The sequence below is a fragment of the Epinephelus fuscoguttatus genome, linkage group LG10 (assembly GCF_011397635.1).
Source record: "Epinephelus fuscoguttatus linkage group LG10, E.fuscoguttatus.final_Chr_v1".
NCBI lineage: Eukaryota > Metazoa > Chordata > Actinopteri > Perciformes > Serranidae > Epinephelus > Epinephelus fuscoguttatus.
This window is the reverse complement of record NC_064761.1, coordinates 14,947,753-14,967,569: the sequence shown is the minus strand read 5'-3', so window position 1 is coordinate 14,967,569 and position 19,817 is coordinate 14,947,753. Positions and strand designations below refer to the sequence as shown.

The 19,817-nt window shown below is 40.8% G+C and overlaps 2 protein-coding genes across 4 annotated transcripts in view; one reads left to right on the top strand and one right to left on the bottom strand.

Annotated features, from left to right (window-relative positions):
- The first annotated feature begins 1,740 nt into the window (after window positions 1-1,740).
- Window positions 1,741-9,106, top strand: mpl (MPL proto-oncogene, thrombopoietin receptor). 2 transcript variants are annotated; one of them, XM_049586974.1, is made up of 12 exons: window positions 1,741-2,208; window positions 2,514-2,634; window positions 3,068-3,246; window positions 3,765-3,922; window positions 4,205-4,349; window positions 4,426-4,540; window positions 4,699-4,862; window positions 5,435-5,577; window positions 6,763-6,922; window positions 7,206-7,290; window positions 7,505-7,592; window positions 7,825-9,106. In XM_049586974.1, exons 1-12 carry the CDS (start codon window positions 2,100-2,102, stop codon window positions 8,275-8,277), a joined length of 1,920 nt encoding a protein of 639 aa, XP_049442931.1. In that variant the 5' UTR covers window positions 1,741-2,099; the 3' UTR covers window positions 8,278-9,106. The 2 variants fall into 2 exon arrangements, with proteins under 2 accessions (XP_049442931.1, XP_049442930.1); XM_049586973.1 differs by having other exon boundaries at window positions 1,743-2,208; window positions 7,822-9,106.
- A 454-nt stretch (window positions 9,107-9,560) lies between these two features.
- ddah1 (dimethylarginine dimethylaminohydrolase 1) overlaps window positions 9,561-19,817 on the bottom strand; it is a 94,431-nt gene continuing 84,174 nt past the window's right edge. For both annotated transcript variants that reach the window (XM_049586971.1, XM_049586972.1), the window contains exons 6-7: window positions 18,178-18,321; window positions 9,561-13,850 (exon numbers count right to left, since the gene is read on the bottom strand). In XM_049586971.1, the coding sequence (XP_049442928.1) occupies window positions 13,734-13,850; window positions 18,178-18,321 (261 nt within the window). In that variant the 3' untranslated portion in view covers window positions 9,561-13,733. The remainder of the gene's footprint in view (window positions 13,851-18,177; window positions 18,322-19,817) is intronic.

Sequence of the window (19,817 nt, the reverse complement as noted above, 5' to 3'; positions counted from 1 at the left end):
CAAGGGTATGGTGCTGCAGACGGGGCTGATCTGAAACAGCACTGAGACTGTTGGTGTTTGGAGCTACAGGTAATTTCCAGATTTGCAGGCACAAGCTCTGTTGGGGTGAGTGTGTTGTCAGGGTGTGTTAAGGAGCTCAGCTGAGAGAGTAAACTAGCTCTGCCTCATACAATAGATGCACAGGCATTTGTATTTGCCAAGCAGAAGTGGAAGTGGCTGCAATAGGTTAGACCTTTGAAAATGTTAAGGGTTTCTTCAGAGGTGGTGGTTGTTATGAATTTCGATGTTATCTGGTGGTTTAAGAGCTAATGACATTGTGTGTAAATATTGCAGGGCTTTTCAGTCAGCAGCAGACCTCAGACTTGTAGGTTACCCTTCTGCATCAGCTTTATCAGTCAGCACAAGAGCTGGGCCTTGTTTTTCATATGCGGATAACTGAGTTTTGTCAGTTACTTAAAGATGGATTAAAACTGATCCAGAGCTGTTGGCGATTTAGATAACGTGTAAGACTTTTAAAAGTGAACCCTCTGTGTGTTCTCCAGCCATTTTGAGATGCACATGGCTCCTTTTCACAGTGAAATGTTTGTGAAATCATGATTTTCAATGAGAATATGGAAATTATTACAGTAAATCATGGTTTGTTGGCATGATAACCACAAATTAACTTTCACAATAGCGAGTAACCCATGCCAAGTAAAATACAGACAATAAAGTCATGACATTTTGATGGGAATTCGTCATTTCAACATTTTCTCAGCCCCAACTTGTCCCAACTTGACAGAATGTCGATATATAATCGTTACATGCATTGTCTTTTATCAAAATGTTTGACATTTGTACCATCCACCTCTATTCCTGTCTGTCCTTAGCAGACTTTCTCACTCTTCGTATGACAGGAGCACTAAGAAATGTCGCAGCCTGGGTCGTCTCCCTTGCCGCTGCTAAATGGTGCCTCTGTGTGTCAGTGTCTGAGGCCAACAGGCCCCCTGAGCAAACATCGAGTCGGGAGTGAGACTCATTTAAGCACTAAACTACACGTAATATACTTTTATAATTTGTATACACTTTAAATATAACACTCGGTTAATGTTTATTGGTCATAATTTATGATTTTAGATCCTTTTAGTGAGAGTTTTTGACAGGTTTTTATATCAAAGACTGCACTGAAGGAAAGACAGGTCCCTCAGGTTTAAATGAACTCCTACTGTGCAGCTACCAAAAGGTGCTGCTAAGCGTAGTTTATTCATGTTGCCTTTATTTATTATAAGAGTGCGCTGTTCTCATCAGCTGATCAACTTATTCTTAGATTAACAAATCAGTTCTCTAACTGTGCAGATAACCATGATAGCTGGAGGATGAGAATACTTCTAGCTGACAAACATCATTAGTTGAGTAATGTCAGAGGTGTAGGACCATGCTGGTGTACTATGCTGTTGTGCACTAGGTCAGGATGTGGTAAATCAGCAGAGGCTGTTTGGAGCTTTTTTCAGTCTCCTCAGATGGTATAAGCGCTCTTGTGTGTACCTCATTAGGGAGGAGGCGACAAGAAGCTGAGAGAGAGTCTGATGTGTTAGGACACCAAGGATCTTGAAGCATGTGAAGCACTCCACGTCACCTCTACTGAGTGCTTTCCACTTCTGCTTTCCTGAAGTCTACAATGAGCTCATAAAGCCTTTGGTGGTTATGAGTCTCACTCTATATGCTTCATTAAAACATGTTCAATCTTGAGAAATTTTATGTAGAGTGAGAAAAAAACCTGCAAACCCAGCCAGATGATGGACTGAAACCATGTGCCAGGCTTCTTCAGCCGCAACATCTCCTGTTTGTTATTGTCTCATTTGGAGAAACATAACTTATGTGAGTCTATAGTTTGAGTTAACAACCTGCCTTTTTTGGTGCTTACTTCCACTACACACAGAACAAGCTTCCTGCTCTAAATACAACTCACATTGGGCCAACCCCTCAGCACTTCTCAACCCTACCCACCCATACCTACTGAAAACCATGCATGACAGACAACACACACAATTCACATATACAACCATGTGCTGTGTGGGTTTACATGCCAAGGTAGTTTAGGTTTAACACCTCAATCTACCATGAATTCACTCTGCAGGTGGGGGATACTCCTGATTAGCTTGTGGATACAAGTGGGCTTTGTGCCAGGGATTCATTGCAAGGATGGTGTCAGTTATCTGTCAAGGGAAGGTAGGACTGAAGGGTGGTGTATTGATTATTCTGAAACAATTCTGAAGCTCAATATTCTACTTTACTGTTTATATCCAACTGAAAATATAGGCTGTTAGCTATATGACACAGAGTCCTCCTTTTTCCTGTATATCTGTATATCTGGCAGTTAATCAGTCTTGTTCCCAAATAACATCTTGTTGGTGACAACAGAAAGATATTACTGTTATTGACCTGTTGCCACAATGTAATATCTTGTTCACTCAAGCTAACATTTAGCTCTCAGTTAAGAAATACAATCTTTTTGTTTGTCATTTCTGGAGCAGATGTTTTCCTCTTAAAGGATGAGCCAGATCCTAAATGTTTCACACGCACAGAGGAGGATTTCACCTGCTTCTTTGAAAATGCAGACAACAGGACTTATGATTTACTCTACAAGATTTCTGGGTATGTTTTATAGACAGTGAATATATTGTGTTTTGTATATGAAGGAACTCCAAAATTCTTTAAACGGTAGTTTCTCTGAATCATATCGTTAGGAATTTTCTATGCTGTCGACATGTTACTATCTTTCTAATGTTACATGTTGTTGTTCATCAGTGTAAGTGTGAACTTTTAGTGTCTTATAGTCATTGACTTTTTCATTTTATATTCCACAAGACACATAACAAATCTTGTATTATTTTTTTTATTTTCAGTGATGTAATTATCTTATTTTTGTTTACATTTGAACCATACACACATTTTTTCTTACTCAATTAGTCACCTGTAAAGCACTGTGAACTGCTCTTACCTGTGTCAAACATGCCATATAAACAGTTTGACTGATTACTGTATATGTCCCACCATGTCTATTGTGCTTGTTATAATTCCAATTAAGCCGGCATAGAGAGAAAAGGTGTGAAATGTCTGTCCAGAGAAACGAAGAGGGAACTTTCCTCCACATCTGCTCGTTTCCTAAGACAGATGTTCTCTCATTTGTGGAAACACACCTTGAAGTGGTGGAGCGCAGCACCAACATCAGCCTCTACAGTCGCGATGTCTCTGTGGAGGACCACTGTAAGACATTTCTTTTTACTAGATTTGCATAGAATTATAAACCTGTGTGTCAGGATGTATTCTTTACAGCTTCCTATCTCAACCCTGAGAAATAGCGCTGAGAATTTCGGCTGCATCCCCAGCGATGACTGGTGGCTTCTACATGTCTGCAGGGCTACGTCAGTCACTTTGTCTCCCTTTGGACAAGAAGGGCCTCAGATCTGAGGACTATATAGGCTACCACTGAATAAGGCCGTCCCACCCAATTATTTTTATCACTGTGTTGCCCACACCACCTCATCTGGTGGTGGTGTTCCTGTGATTTATGATTCTTATATGCAGTTTGACGAGATGCAGATTGCCCTGTGCCTGTTCCCCTTTCAGTGTGTCCTAAGTTTTTGCTGGGACCCCTTGTCAATAAGAGCATGCACCAAGAAAGACAGGATGCCTCTTAACCTGTTGCCTAAATATTGGTGATTTATTTTAAGCGTTAGATTCTATAATGTGTTCTTATTTTTTCATCATCTTCTCGTGTCTAGTCCTCCTGGATCCCCCCTTCAATGTGTCTTTACACCACAATGGCCAAGCAGGACAGCTGCAGGTTTCATGGCAGGCAAAGCTCCCGGAATACTGGGACGATAAAGTGATGTATAGGATTCAGTACTCCTCCAAAGGGCTGGGAGGGATGACAAAAGAGGTATACATAATTTGACTCACACACACATGCTGTGTATGAGCATGAAGACAGTGTATATATCATTTACAAACTAGTATGCCCAGCATGTGAGTTAGAATGATGGGATGACAGTATTATTTACTGATGTAATCAATTATATCTGTAACTTATCTGATAAATCAAGTTACTGTGCCGGTTATGACATTAACTCAATGAATATTACACATGACCATGGTAATTACAGTGGTTGAAAAACTTATATGAATAATATCGTATATTCCATGATGTTTGTTCATTCTACAGGCAATGGGGGGACACACACTAGACTCTCTGGTACCAGGGGAGGAGGTTGAGGTCCAGGTGATGGTCAAATGTGCCCTAAGTCCAAATGAAGGACACTGGAGCAGCTGGTCACACCCTGTGCGAGCCATGGTTCCCCAGAGTGCAGGTGTGACTAAAAAAGAAAAAGGAAACTGTTATACGTAGGTGAAATATGTGAATGAAAAATACTCTCTCTTTTTCAGATGATATTTCGCTTACGTGCTACACCTCTGACCTCCAAAATATCACCTGCCAGTGGAATGGCAGCAGATATGATGAAGGGAATGAGTACAAGCTTTTCTACAAGATGGGACCAAGGTACAACACTGACTTCATTACTACTGTAAAACAAATTTCACTGGTTGATTTAAGTCATCAGATCTCTCAATACCAATGTAACAGCATGTTTTATTGAGTTTTAGTGGAGCTTTAGTGCTCACTGTGTTTGCCTGTGATTTGATGTGATGATGTTACAGTGAGGCTTTGGGCCGGACAGAGTGGACCGAGTGTGACAAGGACTTAAGTGAACTGTGCCGTTTCCGTGGAGATGAATCCAGAAAAGTCAGGGTCAAGCTCAGCAGCACATCAGCTCCACGCAGCAGGACCTTCTATACTCAAGAGTTCACTCTCAACAAGAGCAGTGAGTGATTTTTATTCCACCGTTATTTTTTCATTTCAGATGTGTTGTCTGTGTTTCTGTAACTTCTCGATTTGTTTTCATGTCTTTGATGTGATTGTATCTGACAAAGAGGATGCAGACACTGAAAGTTGTCCTCAAGACCACTTAAATTACAGTTTTAGTCAAGTATTTCTCAGAGGCAAAGGTACTTCAGCGACAGACGTTCAGATAACTCCACATTACAAAGCAGTTGTACTATAATGAAACTAAAGACATTTGAAAATGGTTTCTATTTTAGTGTGCATAAAACACATTTGCCTTTTTTACACATGAATCAAATCTAGAATTCAAAATCAGATTTGCATAAGCATATATTAAACAAGCCCTTTTCCTCGTGAACCATATAAATCACAGGTTTTCACTCTACATTACTTGCGGCAGACTGCATTTTTTAGGTACTGTAGTAGTGGGAGCCCTAGTAGCCTTACTGCCTTACCTCTTTTGAGACCTCTTAATATTCCTATCAGGCCTCAGATTAAGTGTGGTTTCATGACTTAATGTACTGACAGATCATATGTGCTCTTTGTTTTTAGTCAAAACATCCCCACCATGTCATCTGAGAGGAGCTCTGGAGGGAGAAAGGTTGTGTTTGAAATGGGAAGCTCCTCTTCTGTCTCTGTCGGCTCACCTGCAGTATGAAGTCGGCTACCAGATCAGAGGGAGTGAAGCATGGATGGTAAGATGTTTTTTATGGCCACACAATTTTATTTATTTTTTTTTTGTTTCTGTTTTAATGATTAGGATGACCTGGGGCGACTGTTCCTGAAATATCTTTTCTTATTGTGATGTGTGATCTCACTCCAAAACATGACCAGGCTTTTGCCATTCTGGCCTGAGGCTCTGTAATCCTCTACCTGAGGAAATGAGGATGGCTAGCACATTACCCGTTTTTAAATCATTGTTTAAAACATATTTTTGTAGGAAAATCTTTCCCATTTAATGCCTGATTTGTACTTTCTGATTTGTCACTTCTGAGTTTTATTTCCTTTTGTTCTATTTTTGCATTGCATTATGCATTGTCTTATTGTCATGCACTTTGTGAAGCACTTTGTAACCTTGTTTAGTGCTATACAAACAAAATTATTATTATCATTATAAAAAACATTTTTGCATTCCTCTCCTTTTTTGTGCCTTTATACCTTTCATTTTACTGCAATATTTTTTGTCTTTTGCATGAGTAAACTTTAAGGTGTATGTGTAGAATTGTATGTGAATATATATACATTTATATATATATATATATATATATATACATATATATATATATATTTTTTTTTTTAAAGATATTTTTTATGGCATTTTTTGCCTTTTAATCGACAGGACAGTGAAGCGTGAAGGGGGGAGAGAGAGAGGGAGAGACATGCAGCAAAGGGCCACAGGCTGGACTCGAACCCGGGCCGCTGTAGCAACAGCTTTGTACATGGGGCGCCTGCTCTACCACTAAGCCACTGACGCTCCACATTTATATTTTTGAATTTTTCTGATAGCATGAGCTTTTGTTTGTATACAAATGGTGGCTGTGAGGGGTGAAGCTGTAGCAGAGTATCAGTGTCATTTTTGATAACACCACCAGATGGCACCAAAGGGAGGTTCAATTCTACTTGCAGTGATATATTCAAAGTAAAAAATCTTCAAGATTACTCATTAAGTTGGTTTAATGCTGGATGCTGCACAAATATTGTTGTGCTAACACATGAGGACATGCAAAAGAATATTTTGTGCAATAGGCAACAGTATTCAGGGAATGGAAAGCAATTGCATTCAAAAGCAGTATTGCGAGGGAACATGACTATATTTCATCACTACGATTGTCTTTTAATGTTCTTAAAACTGAACATCATATCAACCTTTCTGTCCCCAGACTGTATCTCTAAAGGGTCCTGAGACCAGCACTTGTCTAGAGGTTCAAGCAGGTAGCCGGTACAGTGTTAAATTAAGAGCTAAACCTAATGGATCCATTTACTCAGGTCGCTGGAGTGACTGGTCAGATGCACTTACAGGTGACACCCCCACTGACGTAGGTAAGCTCACACTCAGACACATAAAAATCTGTGTAAAGCACACTTATTTATGTTGTAATCCCCAATTTAGTAGATTCTCAGTCTGTTATTTTGTAAGAACTTAAACAAGAGGTTCATTCAGATGTGGTTGTGTGATAATGGTAGTCTATAAAATGCACTGTTGTGTCTTGAAAAAAAAAAATCTAATCATCATAGACCTATGAAATCTAGTTCTTGTAACTCTGATTCAATAAAACTACTGGTCACCATTCAAACCTTAATGCAATATCAATAACCTTTACAGGTATATTGCTCGTGGTCGTGTGTATGTCTGTCTTGATGCTGATAACTGCTATCATCTTCATCTTCCTGTTCTCTACGTACCTTGGGTAGGTTCTCAGCCACCTCTTAGATAACATCTTGAAATGAAATAAAATCAGCTCGTACTGTACAGTCAAAACTTGCAGTCATTTTTATTGCTATAAAAACCATTTTAATTGCTAACTACTCTATTAAGTGTCCAAAAAGTTTAACCAACTATTTTAATGACTTTCCACATTGTTTGAAGACAGTGTTCATGTCTGTTATTTTGTGTTTCCATAGTAAGCTAAAGCAGTATTTCTGGCCGCCGGTGCCCAACCTTGACAAAGTCCTCCATGGTTTTCTGACAGAGATCAACGAGCCAAGATGGGTAAATTATTTAACCACAGAATTTAGCCTAATACATAATACATACACCATTACTTCACACACAGGCAGCCTATCTCATTACACAGAGCTTATACTGTGGTGAAACAGTTGTATACATACAAATATAGATTCAGATATCAAATAGGAAGTAGGTAAAACACAAGTCATAACAAAATATGACTTGAGAGTGTGTCTTTAGGTGTTAAATCAACCACTTTGTGCTCAAACAGCAGAATCCTCCAGTAACAGCAAAGCAGTGCTATGAGGAAACCACTTCATCTGTGGTGGAGATACTGTCTGAAGATGAGGTTTCATCAGAGGGCTCCACCCAGCTCCTGTCACCAGAAAGATTCTGCAGCGGAGAACTGGTCGATGGAAGCCGTGGGACTGATATCTTTCCAGACTACGTGACTCTGAACAAAGACAGTATCATTCTTTGCCCCAAAGGAAACACGTATGTCTATGAGGACTTTGGAGAGAAAGAAGGCTTGGGAACGAACGATGAGGTCTTTGAAACATGTGACAGTTCCTGCAGTGATGGCTCAGTCTGTATCCCACCAGGCTTAGGTGGTGAATTCCTAAACTATTCCTACTTGTCTCAGGCCAAGCTGGCAGACAAAGTCGACTGCAAGGTTGGTGCTTCAAGGGGGCCAGGTAACCTCTACACTAACTTCCCCTGCAGCTAAATGTACAATACAACAAGTGTAAGAATTTCAGGATTAATGCACCATGTGGCTTAAAAAAAAGGCGTGTTACCATGTATTCACAGTATAATGGGGTTTTCTTTTGATCATGGCATCCTCTCTCTCAACATTTCAGTCATTCATGATACAGTCTTGGAGCTGAAATGTTATGAGTACACCACAAATTTAGAAATTAATTACTTAGATGTACAAATCACATTCAAAAACAAGAATATGCCATTTTTATGAGAGTTCAAGCTTTAAGTTTTTTATGCTATATTTTGGCATACTATATTAGATATTACATCAGTAATTGTATATAATGTATGAGTTTGTCCACATCAGGGCTGACAGTTTATCTACACTGCCATGTCTTCTGATGTCCACTAGAGTGAACAGTAGACCCCGAGATACTTTGTGAGACCCCACTCAGTGGCTTTGTTGATCAATAAGATGCACAATATTTACCAGGTAGTATTGTTTTACACTTAGGGTACCTTAGACAAAAATATATATGTATATATTTGAAGGAGATTTCAGAGGAAGATACATTCAAATGTTGTGTGTGTCAGTTTGAGTTTAAACTTTTTTTTTCTTTTTAATTTAGCATGCAAGTGTGACTTCTGCTCAAATTTGAAATCTCAATTTTGTATATTTTATTAGCTTTCCAAGTGATCTGCTGCTGAAAAGCACCAGAATTTGATTTGTTCATTTTTTACCCGTTGCCTTGCCATTGTTTGTTGTTATATGGACTCTTGTCTCAAGCTTTAAAGTCATTATGCATTACATTATAACTTGAGGATTTGTATTTTTTTTTCTTCAATAAAAATTGAGAAGCTGTTTTTCTTCCAGTTGTATTTTTTGTGAAGGACACTGTTTGGACTTTCCTGGGTACATGTGAAACCACAACACAGAAGACACATGATTTTTAACTGACTTGAGCAGCTTGTCTTACCTCCAACCCAAATAGCAGCTGTATTTTAGTCTGTCTTACATTTTTAGTGCCACTAGATGGTAGCAGAGATCAGAGTTGATCTGTGTTTTCATAGCATGTCCTCACTGAGACAAAGCTACTTACTCACTGAAAATGAGACAACAGTTAAGACATTGGCCCAGATTCACATTTGTACCATATCTCACCTGACATCATACCAACATTGTCCTTGAAGGTTATTGTTGAAAATATATTTTCAAAATATGAATTAAATTGAAATTAATCATGAATTTAACCTGAATATTTAAAAAAAAAAAAGAAAAAAAAAGAAAGACAATTGACACAGTTGAATGCTAAATGTTAATTTATTACACAAAGTAGACGAAAGGCTCAATTTAAGATGACTCAAATAATTATTACTCACAACTTGTATGAAAACCAAGAGACCTCAGTTGGAACTGGGGCAATCACAACATCATGACTACTGTGATGAGTGAGGGGATTAGTAAGAGGATAACAAAGTCAGCACATATTTTCAGGAGCAGTTACTCACAGACAGGCTCGCTAGCCAAGAGCTAAGAAATGTATTAAATGTTCTGATTTTAAATCAGTGATAGGAAAAGGTTATGGCGCCCCAGAGCAGGACAGCCCACAGGCGACTGAGAGCAATATAAGAGAGGATGACCATTTTAGATAAAATCCAGTGGTTGACATTGAACTAATCAGACAGTGTCCAACTGCTCCTGCCTGGCTCAGCCTTCTGGAGTAACTGCGTGAGAATCTGAACTGGATGCTTTGCAACTATGCTATCACCCTGCATCCAGCCAGCCGCCTTCTGTAAAATATACTACCAGTGTCACACTTTAACGGCAGTCCATCACATCTACAGTGTTCGCCAGACTGTATGATATCATGGCCATAAATTAGCCCAGATCGTCTATGAGGCAATAGCAGAGGGTGGGAGAGTGTGAGTGCTGCGAGCGAGACAGAAAGACAGAGAGAGTTTAAGAGAGTCAGTGTTTACTGGTGTACGAGCCTCTCCTCCCAACAGGAATTCTTTCCATGTTTCATCACTGCCCACTTGTCCATACGCAAACGTCTACAGAGGGAGGCTGAATCACCTCCTGATGTCATTTCCTCAACTTTCACTTACAATCACATTGAGGAAAAACATGGTTTCACATGTGATGGGCTTTAACATGTACAGTATATAGCGTATGTACAGTATACATGTTTACACACACCATGTTCTCATATCTACAGGTCTCAAAACATGAATTCAGCAACAACAGAGACATGACCACCGAGACAGAGCTTACTGACGTCCTTCAAACTCCTGTTTGCAGCTACCATTTGTTAGCACACATGGAAGCACACCAAACAGTTAGCTTGTTCTGCATGCTGGGTGCAAACTCTCTCACTGCTGTCACATTTGGTGCGACTGGATTTAGTGGAACAGACATCAGTTTCACAGCACGCTCTGAGTCAGTTTGACTAAAAACTGCCAGACAGGAAGAAAAAAAAATGAAATCAGTGTAATCAACAACACAGAAAGAACCAATGGAGTGCGAAAACTACAGTGCCTTCAGAATCATTCAGCAGGAGTACAGTCATTGGTTCCCCATACAGACATTAGGAGGAGCAGAGGTGTTATGTTGGAATAAATTACTTCATTTTAAGATAATGAAAACATACAGTCCCCACACAGGCAGCTTTTATCTGTCCTCTGTGGGGGTTGGCACAGATTAATACACTGGCATTCCCGCATGAATCTAAACAAAGGCTCAGCAGGATGCCAAATAGCTTAAACAAAATGGCCAAATAATGCCCATGTAGAATAAATCAACAAGCTACTGTTGGCTTCTGTATCCGGTGGCAATTATTGAGATCAGTCAAAAATTGCTTCCAGTACCTGTACAATCAATAGCAGTGATAAAAGCTATGGTCTACGTTTAGAAAGACAATGAGAAAGATTTGAAAAAAGCATTCCCGCCCCCTCCCCCCACACACCCCCCTCCCTCGGTGCTCCATGATCCCTCCCCTTTGAGCTCGTGTCTCCCTCCCCTCGGAGCCTCCTAACGACACCCCCCTCCGCATAGAAAGAAAATGTTTCGACGCCGTCTAACCAGACAAAACACTAACGGCAGCTTTCACAGCCATAAGCCAGCATTGGCATACTGTTATCTATGTCACAACATCCACAATAAAAATGAAATATTACCTGTTCAACAAAAACTCCGCTGGAGCTTTCTCCATCGGTCAAAGGATGACCCGATGTTTACTCTGTTTTGAGCCCTCAATTTGTCGCATTTCGTCTTCGTTTCTGCCTTTTCAGAGGCAGACTTACGCTTCCTTTTGGCCTTTGCCGGTGGGGCAAGCAGAGGCCGCTTGCTGCTATCGCTCTCTTTATTTTCCATATCGAAACTCGTGTAGCTGAATGGCTCGGGGCCTTACAAAGCGCTCGTACTTTCAAATGCGGAGGGGGGTTGGGACGAGGCGGGACGAGGAACAGAGGAGCGTCAAAATGGAGCGAGGGGATTGGACGGAGGGTGAGAGAGAGAGAGAGTGCAAATTTGAGCAAGGAGTAACTCCCATGCGGACCGGATGGCTGTGATTGGTCAATTTCTTTGCAGGCTTGCAGCCGCCAGAGAGAGTGGATTTTTTTTGGTTCCTTTTGCTCTTCACATTGTGTAGCTAGCACTATTGGGCCATAACCACCATCTTAAAGATGTTCATAATAATGATCAATCTTTCTAAACGTAGACCATAGCTTTAATACACAACAGTCATGAAAAGTAAGAGCACCTCAGGTCTCAATGGCAGTTCGTCTAATATTACTCACAAAATCATCATTAACAGTGCAATCATACCAAAATCTCACATCTTCCAAAGGCTTTTCAAGAACTGTATTTTCAGAGTGAGAAACAACCTCGTCGTCAGATGTATGACCATGCATTTGTAAGAACTATGGAAAGCTGTTTTGGAAATATCGTATGGTCATGAAATGTATTCAGCACCAACTGTAAAGAAACAGCAAATTAACATGTTTGTGGTTGTGGTATTACAGCAGCAGCAGGATTTTTTCCCTTCATCTTGCACCAAAATACAGTTCTTGAAAAATGAATTACAAACCCTATTGCATTATCTAACTGACCACACACAAAATTAAATCACAGTTAAAGTGGTGCATGTAAACAGTTGAAACTAACTGTATACATTTTCCTCTCTGGATGTCTGTTAGTTATGTAATTTATAAACCCGCGGTCTAATGTTGGTAAGACTACATTTCAATAACAACAAAAACTATGATCCATCTGGTTTTGTTGCTCCAGAGCTCAGTTCTCTGTGGTCGTCTTAAAGGGTTGTAAACATTGATCAGTGTAAGCAAGGACTGGTCTAGACACGAGCATTAGGGGCTCTGCAGGTTTGAAGGGTGGGTTCAACATGGCACATGTTCTACCTCCGCTTCTGATCTGGGGTCAAATTGATTAAATTAAATTCTAATAGTTTGTGGACGAGCAAATACTGTCAAAAACATGTATGGCATTGTATGGGGAGAATAATGACCCATTATCTAACATGTAAGCCTCTTCTTTTATCTTGTATTTTTTTAGTTTTATATAGAAAATATCAGTGCATCCAAATAAAGATCAAAATAAAACAAATTTTAATCAATATATTAATTCTTATACAGATGACAGCCATGTTTCCATAAACATTTTTTGTGCATTTAGAAGCATCGTAGTAGAAAAGCTGAATGGAAACAGCAAAATTTGATAGAACTTCCTCGGTCATGCAAAAAAAGTTTTTACACTCACTTGAGATGGTTTTTGCTTTTGTTGAAAGAGGGCTGATACAGCGAATGGGATACGGAAACACATTTGCCGAATAAAGTCTGATGTAGCGAACATTTGGTCCACTGACATTATCTTCATTTGTGCATTAAAATCACTGCACTAATTTTTCTTTGTCGCCAGACAGCATGAAACATCGCCAGTACTAGCTGACATAAAGGTGTAATTAAAACTTGGAAAATTGAAACAAATTCCTGAAAATATCCCTTCATTTTTTCCCTTATGGATTGTTAGATAGCCAAGGCAACTTGCTTTTACTCTACTTCTTCTACTATGTGTGCTGGTGGATCACAGCCCTGCCTAAAGCACAGCCCGAACTTCAGACAAAACTACGCTTTGTGAAGCCTTGTTTATTCACTCCAAACGTGCATAAGGATCACTATGGAAACGCGCCTAATTTGCATTTCTTTTGTTCGCAAGATTTAAAAAGTTGGCTAAAAAAACACGACTAATGATCACCTAAAACTAATTATGTTTTATGTCAACTGATCTATTCACACTTTTAAGACTGCTTCACATAAATTGAGTGTTTTGGGGGAAAAGGGAGATCAGATGACTCCATCCAATCCTTCCTCTAAGTACTGAGATGTTTATTAACCTCGAGAGCATTTGTGATTGGATACAGGCTCTACTTGGTTGCCATGCACTGAGAGACCCCCTGGTGAGCGCGCTCAGATGTTGGCGTTCTTGTTGAGGAGTACAGAGCAGCATGTGAGGGCTCCGTCCACTTTGCTCTTCTCCAAGTTGGACACGGGAATCAGCATGTGGTCCTTCAACTTCTCGAACACCTGCGGGACACGAGGACAAGGCTGTCATTGGGAAAACGGACACCGTGTTCTTTGAAATTATTCTGTTTAGAAATTACAGATGATTATTTTATAACTATGTCAGCTGAAATTTAACAGATCGTCACAGTGTTCAGCCAAATATCTCTGGAAAAAACATATTTCGGAATCAAAAACCTGCCCCTCAAAACAATTAAATACAAAATAGATATCGTCATGGCAACAGCTGTTCCCTTTCTGCCCCCCCCGACCCTGTCCTTGGGTACCATATCTGTGAGCCAGTGCTACAGGTACTGACTGGCCAGCACTACAACAAGGCCTTTAGAAAAGGCTGAAGTACAGTTCAGCTGGCAGTAGTTAAACTGAAAGGGAGAACTTATGCAACACTTCAGTTTGTTTACGCTACCTGTCAACTTGTAATGTTCTGTGATATAAAAGAGCTGCAGAGGGACACAAACTGTGAAGTAGGAGAACAAGCATTCAAGAAGGTTTCCTGCTCTCCCGGCAAAATATATAAAAAAAAAAGATGGGAGTGAGAACTATTACGACATTCTCAAAAGACCCTCGTAAAGGAGTGTGTCACCCTGTGGACGTGTTCCAGAAGAAAACCAGTGTTTTCCTACCAGACTTCCAAACCAGGATATTTTTCTCTTTAAACTCTCATTTCAACCCCGCTGTGATACTGAGCGAGGCCTTGCGGCTCAGCCAGAAGGGCCAGTTAAACAAATTCTTATCTCGTGATGCAATATGGCTGACGAAGCCTCTGATGATACAAAAGCCATGTTTAAAGATGCTGCTCTCGTGTGCCTTAGAACTATTGTTTCTACTCTACCCCTGACATTATGTGTAATGTGGGGAAGAGTACAGGCCAGGGCTCTTACTTAGTAATTCAAACAATGGCACTGCATCACCTTACTGAAACAATATTATCTGCTATGTTCATATAATTGTTTTTTGACCAAACCACAAAGTAAAGTGTTGAATAAATTAAAATTTAGACCCGACGGCACTTGTTAAGTGATTGGCTAAACTATTACACCAAAGTTGTTATTTCCAAAGTTGTGTTCCATTTGATCCTATGGCCAATCTTGGGACCCACCAGACTGGTCAAACCACCTGAGCTACAAACAGAAACTTGGACGCTTTCAATACCAAAATCTAGCCCTGTTGCCTACAGGTTATGCATACATAAACAAATATCTGTTGGGAGAGATTATCCCAAGTGGAACATGAATGTGTGTACCAAATTTAAAGGCAACCCACTGAATATTATATAGAGACGCTTCACAGAAAGCAAAAAAAAAAAGTCAGAAACGCCAGAGGTAACGTTGGGGATCACCAAAGTCAGACGGGACACATCCTCTGGGGAACACGAACATCTGTTTGGCTATGCTTGCTGAGATATTTCAGTCTAGACCAAAGTTTTGGGCACCACCCAAAATCCTTCTGTTTAGACCATATGATCGGAGGGTCAACTCAGGGAAGGTTGTGCTTTTGCATAACTCCCCTGAAAACAACACCACTAAATCCCCTGCTTTTTATAGCACCTCCACCTCCACAGTGTCTCTTTTTTTTGTAACATTTCCAGCTGAGTTCTCATTACTGCTGGTGATATTTATATGTGGGGTTGGAGGGTGGCATGGTCCCACACAGTAGGAGCTGCTATAATTCACTGGGCCTTTTGTCTGCTTACTTTCTTTATCTGCAAACCAAGCCCTCTGGACCCATCGCCCTCTACTAACCAATTTAAGATGCCCCGTCTCCACCCGCCCACGACCCCAACCAATCCTCTCTCATGACCCCCTGCCTTTGTTAATGTGGAACTCTTATGTAACTTCACGAGCAAACTAAAAATAGACCGGAGATTAGGACAGACAATGTTTAGAGTTGGAAAGCAGCAGAAGTCTTGCAGAGTTTCTCTGTGATTGTGCTGAGAAATCTCTACATCTCATTGGAGGAAGAAACCACAAGGTCCCTTGGGAAACATGCATCAACTGTAGACAGACTGTACAGCGAGGCTTGATAGTCAACTCTCAGCTATGTGCTTTTTAGATTTTTCCACTTTCTTTAAGCTACAATTCCTTCAACACAAATTTGGACCAAAAATGGTATCCCGGCCAGTTTCTGGTAGGTTTGAACATTATGAAGGAAACTGGATCATGGAACAAACATACATTCCTCAAATATTGCTCCAAATGGTCCGTTCAAAGGTGCTTCCAAAGCAGGAAGCACAAGATACACAAATAGATTTTTATTGAATGTTGAATTCCCTCAGTTAATCTTCCTGGAAAAAACTACTGAGCCTTCGCCATGGATGCAAGTCCAAAGACGTATAATTTTGTGAATTCTTCCGTCTAAAAATAGCTGGCGGAGGTAGGGGTTCTAACCACAGAGTACATTTTGAGGTCTGAGCACTGTCTCTGCAGATTGTAGGGTGCTGGGTTCGATCCTGTGTGAATCCTTTCGACTTGTTGTGATGTGGGGTGACCCCAAGGCATCTAAATAACATGGCTGCTGCTCAGCCTTTACCAAACCCCAACAGACAAAGTGAGACAATAACATGTCATGTGAACTACTGTGGAAAACACTGCGCAATGTGTCACGAGTGAAAGGCACGTCTTGACGGTGTTCGCAAGTAGGTCACTGTTTGTCTGAAAGAAATTTAAGAACGGCTGTGGTTGTATGTGTACTTGCAGTGACGGTGTAAGCTGTGAGACGCTGTTGGAGATGAGTTCAGCCAGGTATGTTGAGCCAGCATACAGCACTTAACAGTTTAACAAAGAACACATGCTGTAAGGGCTGTTCTTAAGACGGCACTCAGAGCAAATCTTCAATATTCCTTTGAAAATAATTAGTTTCAACCTTATAGATTTCTTTTGGCATTTCGCTTATGAGTTCCTGAAGTAGTGCCAACTTGGCAACCATGAGTACAAAAAGAATTTTCTATATAACAGGAAGCAATTTTACTTTCATCAGGAATTGGTGCAGTCAGGGAAGCATTTTTAAGATATATTCTTGGCATTTTGCCTTCATTTTAAAGTAGAGCCCAGACCATAAGCCTGTGTGGATAATCTAAACAAGTGGTAGAAATAAAATGCAAAAGGTATATTGTGGAACTTGCTAGTTTGTATATGAAGTAATTTAAGTTACTTATATGCTGTCCCCCAACAAAGGGAGACTTGGCCTCCATGTTAACACTCATTGGCTTACTTATTTATTATTCCAGAGCTAGGGCCGCACAGTGGCGCAGTGGTTAGCACCGTCACCCTACAGCAAGAGAGTTCTGGGTTGCAGGATCAAACCCCCTGGCCAACCGGGGCCCTTTTGTGTGGAGATTTGCCTTGTGTGTAGCGGTCTCTATCTGGTCAGTCTGGCGACCTGTCCAGGGTGTACCCCACTTCTCGCCCGATGTCAGCTGGGTTAGGCTCCAGACTCCCCACGACCCTCAACAGGATAAGCAGTTATGGATAGTGAATGAAATAATTTTTCAGAGCTGCTTGCTCCGTGTGAAAAGGCACGGATGAGAATGCTGAAACTGAACCAAAACAACAAGAAGCTGCAGAGTCAGGGAATAACTCCTTGTGTGTTAGACATGCCGTGTGACTGCTCTCACATCCACGTAGTCATTTGATCCACTGTTAATAGAACAAGTGTGAATTCGCAATAGCTGCAACCACTTAAACGCATGCATCCACCCCATTACAAAGCCCTCTTTTAGCCCACAGTGACACAAACACACACCTTCACATGCACACTTGACCTTAATGCCAAATTTGAGCCTTCTAGGGTGGAAAATGTTGCCACCAAAGGGTGTGGTAATTATTTGGGGACCAACAAACCAACAAAGCGAACTATAGAGCTGCTGGTTGCAGCTAAAAATATTGATTATACCAGCTTTAAGAACTATTTTTGAATCAGCTTTGATGAATAACTCAAGTTTTGAGGCGAAAAAAGCACCCAGTGTCTCTGGCTCCTAGTCTGCCGCCTGAGTCATGTCCACAAAAGGTCACATCACATAAAACTGCCGGTTCCTTTGTTAAAAAAAACACAGTGCTGGCGGTGGTTGATCTGTGGTGGTGTGTGTAAAACAACCACATACTGTAGATTCTGCAGGGTTTCCCTCTCCAGCCACTTGTTTATCTCAGAGGTCTGGACAGGATGGAGAGCAACAAAGGCAAGTGCTCTTTAAATATAAGCCACTAAACCAGACTGGTTGTCCTGACGGGGTTTCTTCCTCCTGAAGGTGTAGCCTCAGGATTGTAAATGAATGTGTGATTGTGTGACTGAGATAATAGCACTGTGTGTGGATGTGAAATGAGCAGGGCATTACCTTAGCACTCTCCGGATACTGCTCTGCTGAGGGGTGCAAGAGCACATGTCCCTTATTAGGTAGGTTCATGTAGATGCAGTTGGCAGCCAAGTCATCAGGCACCGTCAGTTTGTCATAGCGATGGTCACTCATTTGCTGCATAATCTACACACACAGATAACAGACAGACAGGAAATACACATTTAGATGAACTAAGAGTCTGTGGGGAGTCCACATGACTTTCACAGAAACAGAAAGTTATTCAGGCTATGAGGCACTTTGAGTCAGAGACAAGGCCGCAATACCAAAGGCACCACCACATCTTTCTGCTGGCCAAGCCACTCGGGGCCTGGGGGGCCTTAATGGAGAACACAGGAGCAGACAGACATTCTTTCTCAGCAGATGTCACGTTATTTATGTAATCCAAAGGAGGTGAAGGTGGGACAGGCGGTGTGGGGAGACAGGCTGAGAAGACGCCCATGTTGCCAAGTGGAAGTCGGGGGGTGAGGATGTTATGACCAGAGGAGAGGCAGGTGCCTCTTAACGTTTATGAGCAGAACATCTGCGGACGGATACCTCAGAGACAAGGAGGGGAGGGGGAAAAAAAACAACCAAAGCGTCAACATTCAGAAAAGGTATTTTGAGAAGTGAGATTTTCACCAGATATAGACCTGTCTTAATTTTTTTTCTATGTGCTTTTCTACTGCTCCTCTTTCTGTCACCTTCTTTTGTCTTTAATCACATGCAGGCTGGGTTTGGCTGCTTGCTAATAATTAGCAGGATCACTATTAAAAGTTGAAAGTATGAAAAAAGAAATGTAAATTCTGTAGATCAGATTTAGCTCATAAAATTCACGCAATGACACCTATGGGACTACACTGCTTGCAAAATGTAAAATGTATGACGTCTTGTTTGACGCACGTATAGTTTTGGAGGAGTGGCTGTGAGCGAATGTGATGACACAACTACAAACGTGGGAGAAAAATGTGAGGTTTGTGAGCACAATGGGCTTTGTGGCTGAGGATGTTTTCATTTTACTTCCCACTGATTTGATCTGCTGCAACAAGGATGATTAGGGCGTTTACTCTGACGGGAAAGGGGTTTTCCTATGTGAGTTATGCAGATATATGGATTACTTTGCTTTGTATTGCTCTCATAATAAGTTGAATACGCTTACACTCCTTGTAGCCTGAAAAAAAAGTCATTATTGTGATGTAAACAGATGTAATCCAGCTGCTCCAACCCAATAGCAAACGTGCTGTTCTAAGTAACTCTGTTAGGGCTTTCCTGGGAAAATTTACTCAGCACACAGGAAGTGACACATTTTATGTCTCTGGCAGCAGCAACAGCGCTTGGTTGGAATAAATAGAAGAACAATCGTGTGGTAAGTATGAGCAGTAAATCCCATCATTAAATAGAAAACCCAAGGAAAAAGTTGTCACACGACTGGGCCCATTGTTCAGTGAGTGATCCCTGGGAAGTGCCGTGCAAAGCCAGCACAATCATTAAGGTTATGTTCCGACAAAGTTAAAAACAGAATCAAAAAAGGGAAATCATGCATTACACTAGTACCATAACTCATTTTAGTAGATTAATAGGCCCTACAAATGACAAAATAAATTAAATTAACTTAATAGAAGCTGAAATTGCCATTTTCTGAG

Bases quoted from the DNA above. Each gene is read 5' to 3' on its own strand.
- mpl (XM_049586973.1), top strand. From the start codon at position 2,100: ATGAATTCACTCTGCAGGTGGGGGATACTCCTGATTAGCTTGTGGATA. The intron at 5,578-6,762 runs GTAAGATGTTTT...TTCTGTCCCCAG, and splicing joins GAGGGAGTGAAGCATGGATG to ACTGTATCTCTAAAGGGTCC. The intron at 7,291-7,504 runs GTAGGTTCTCAG...GTGTTTCCATAG, and splicing joins CTGTTCTCTACGTACCTTGG to TAAGCTAAAGCAGTATTTCT.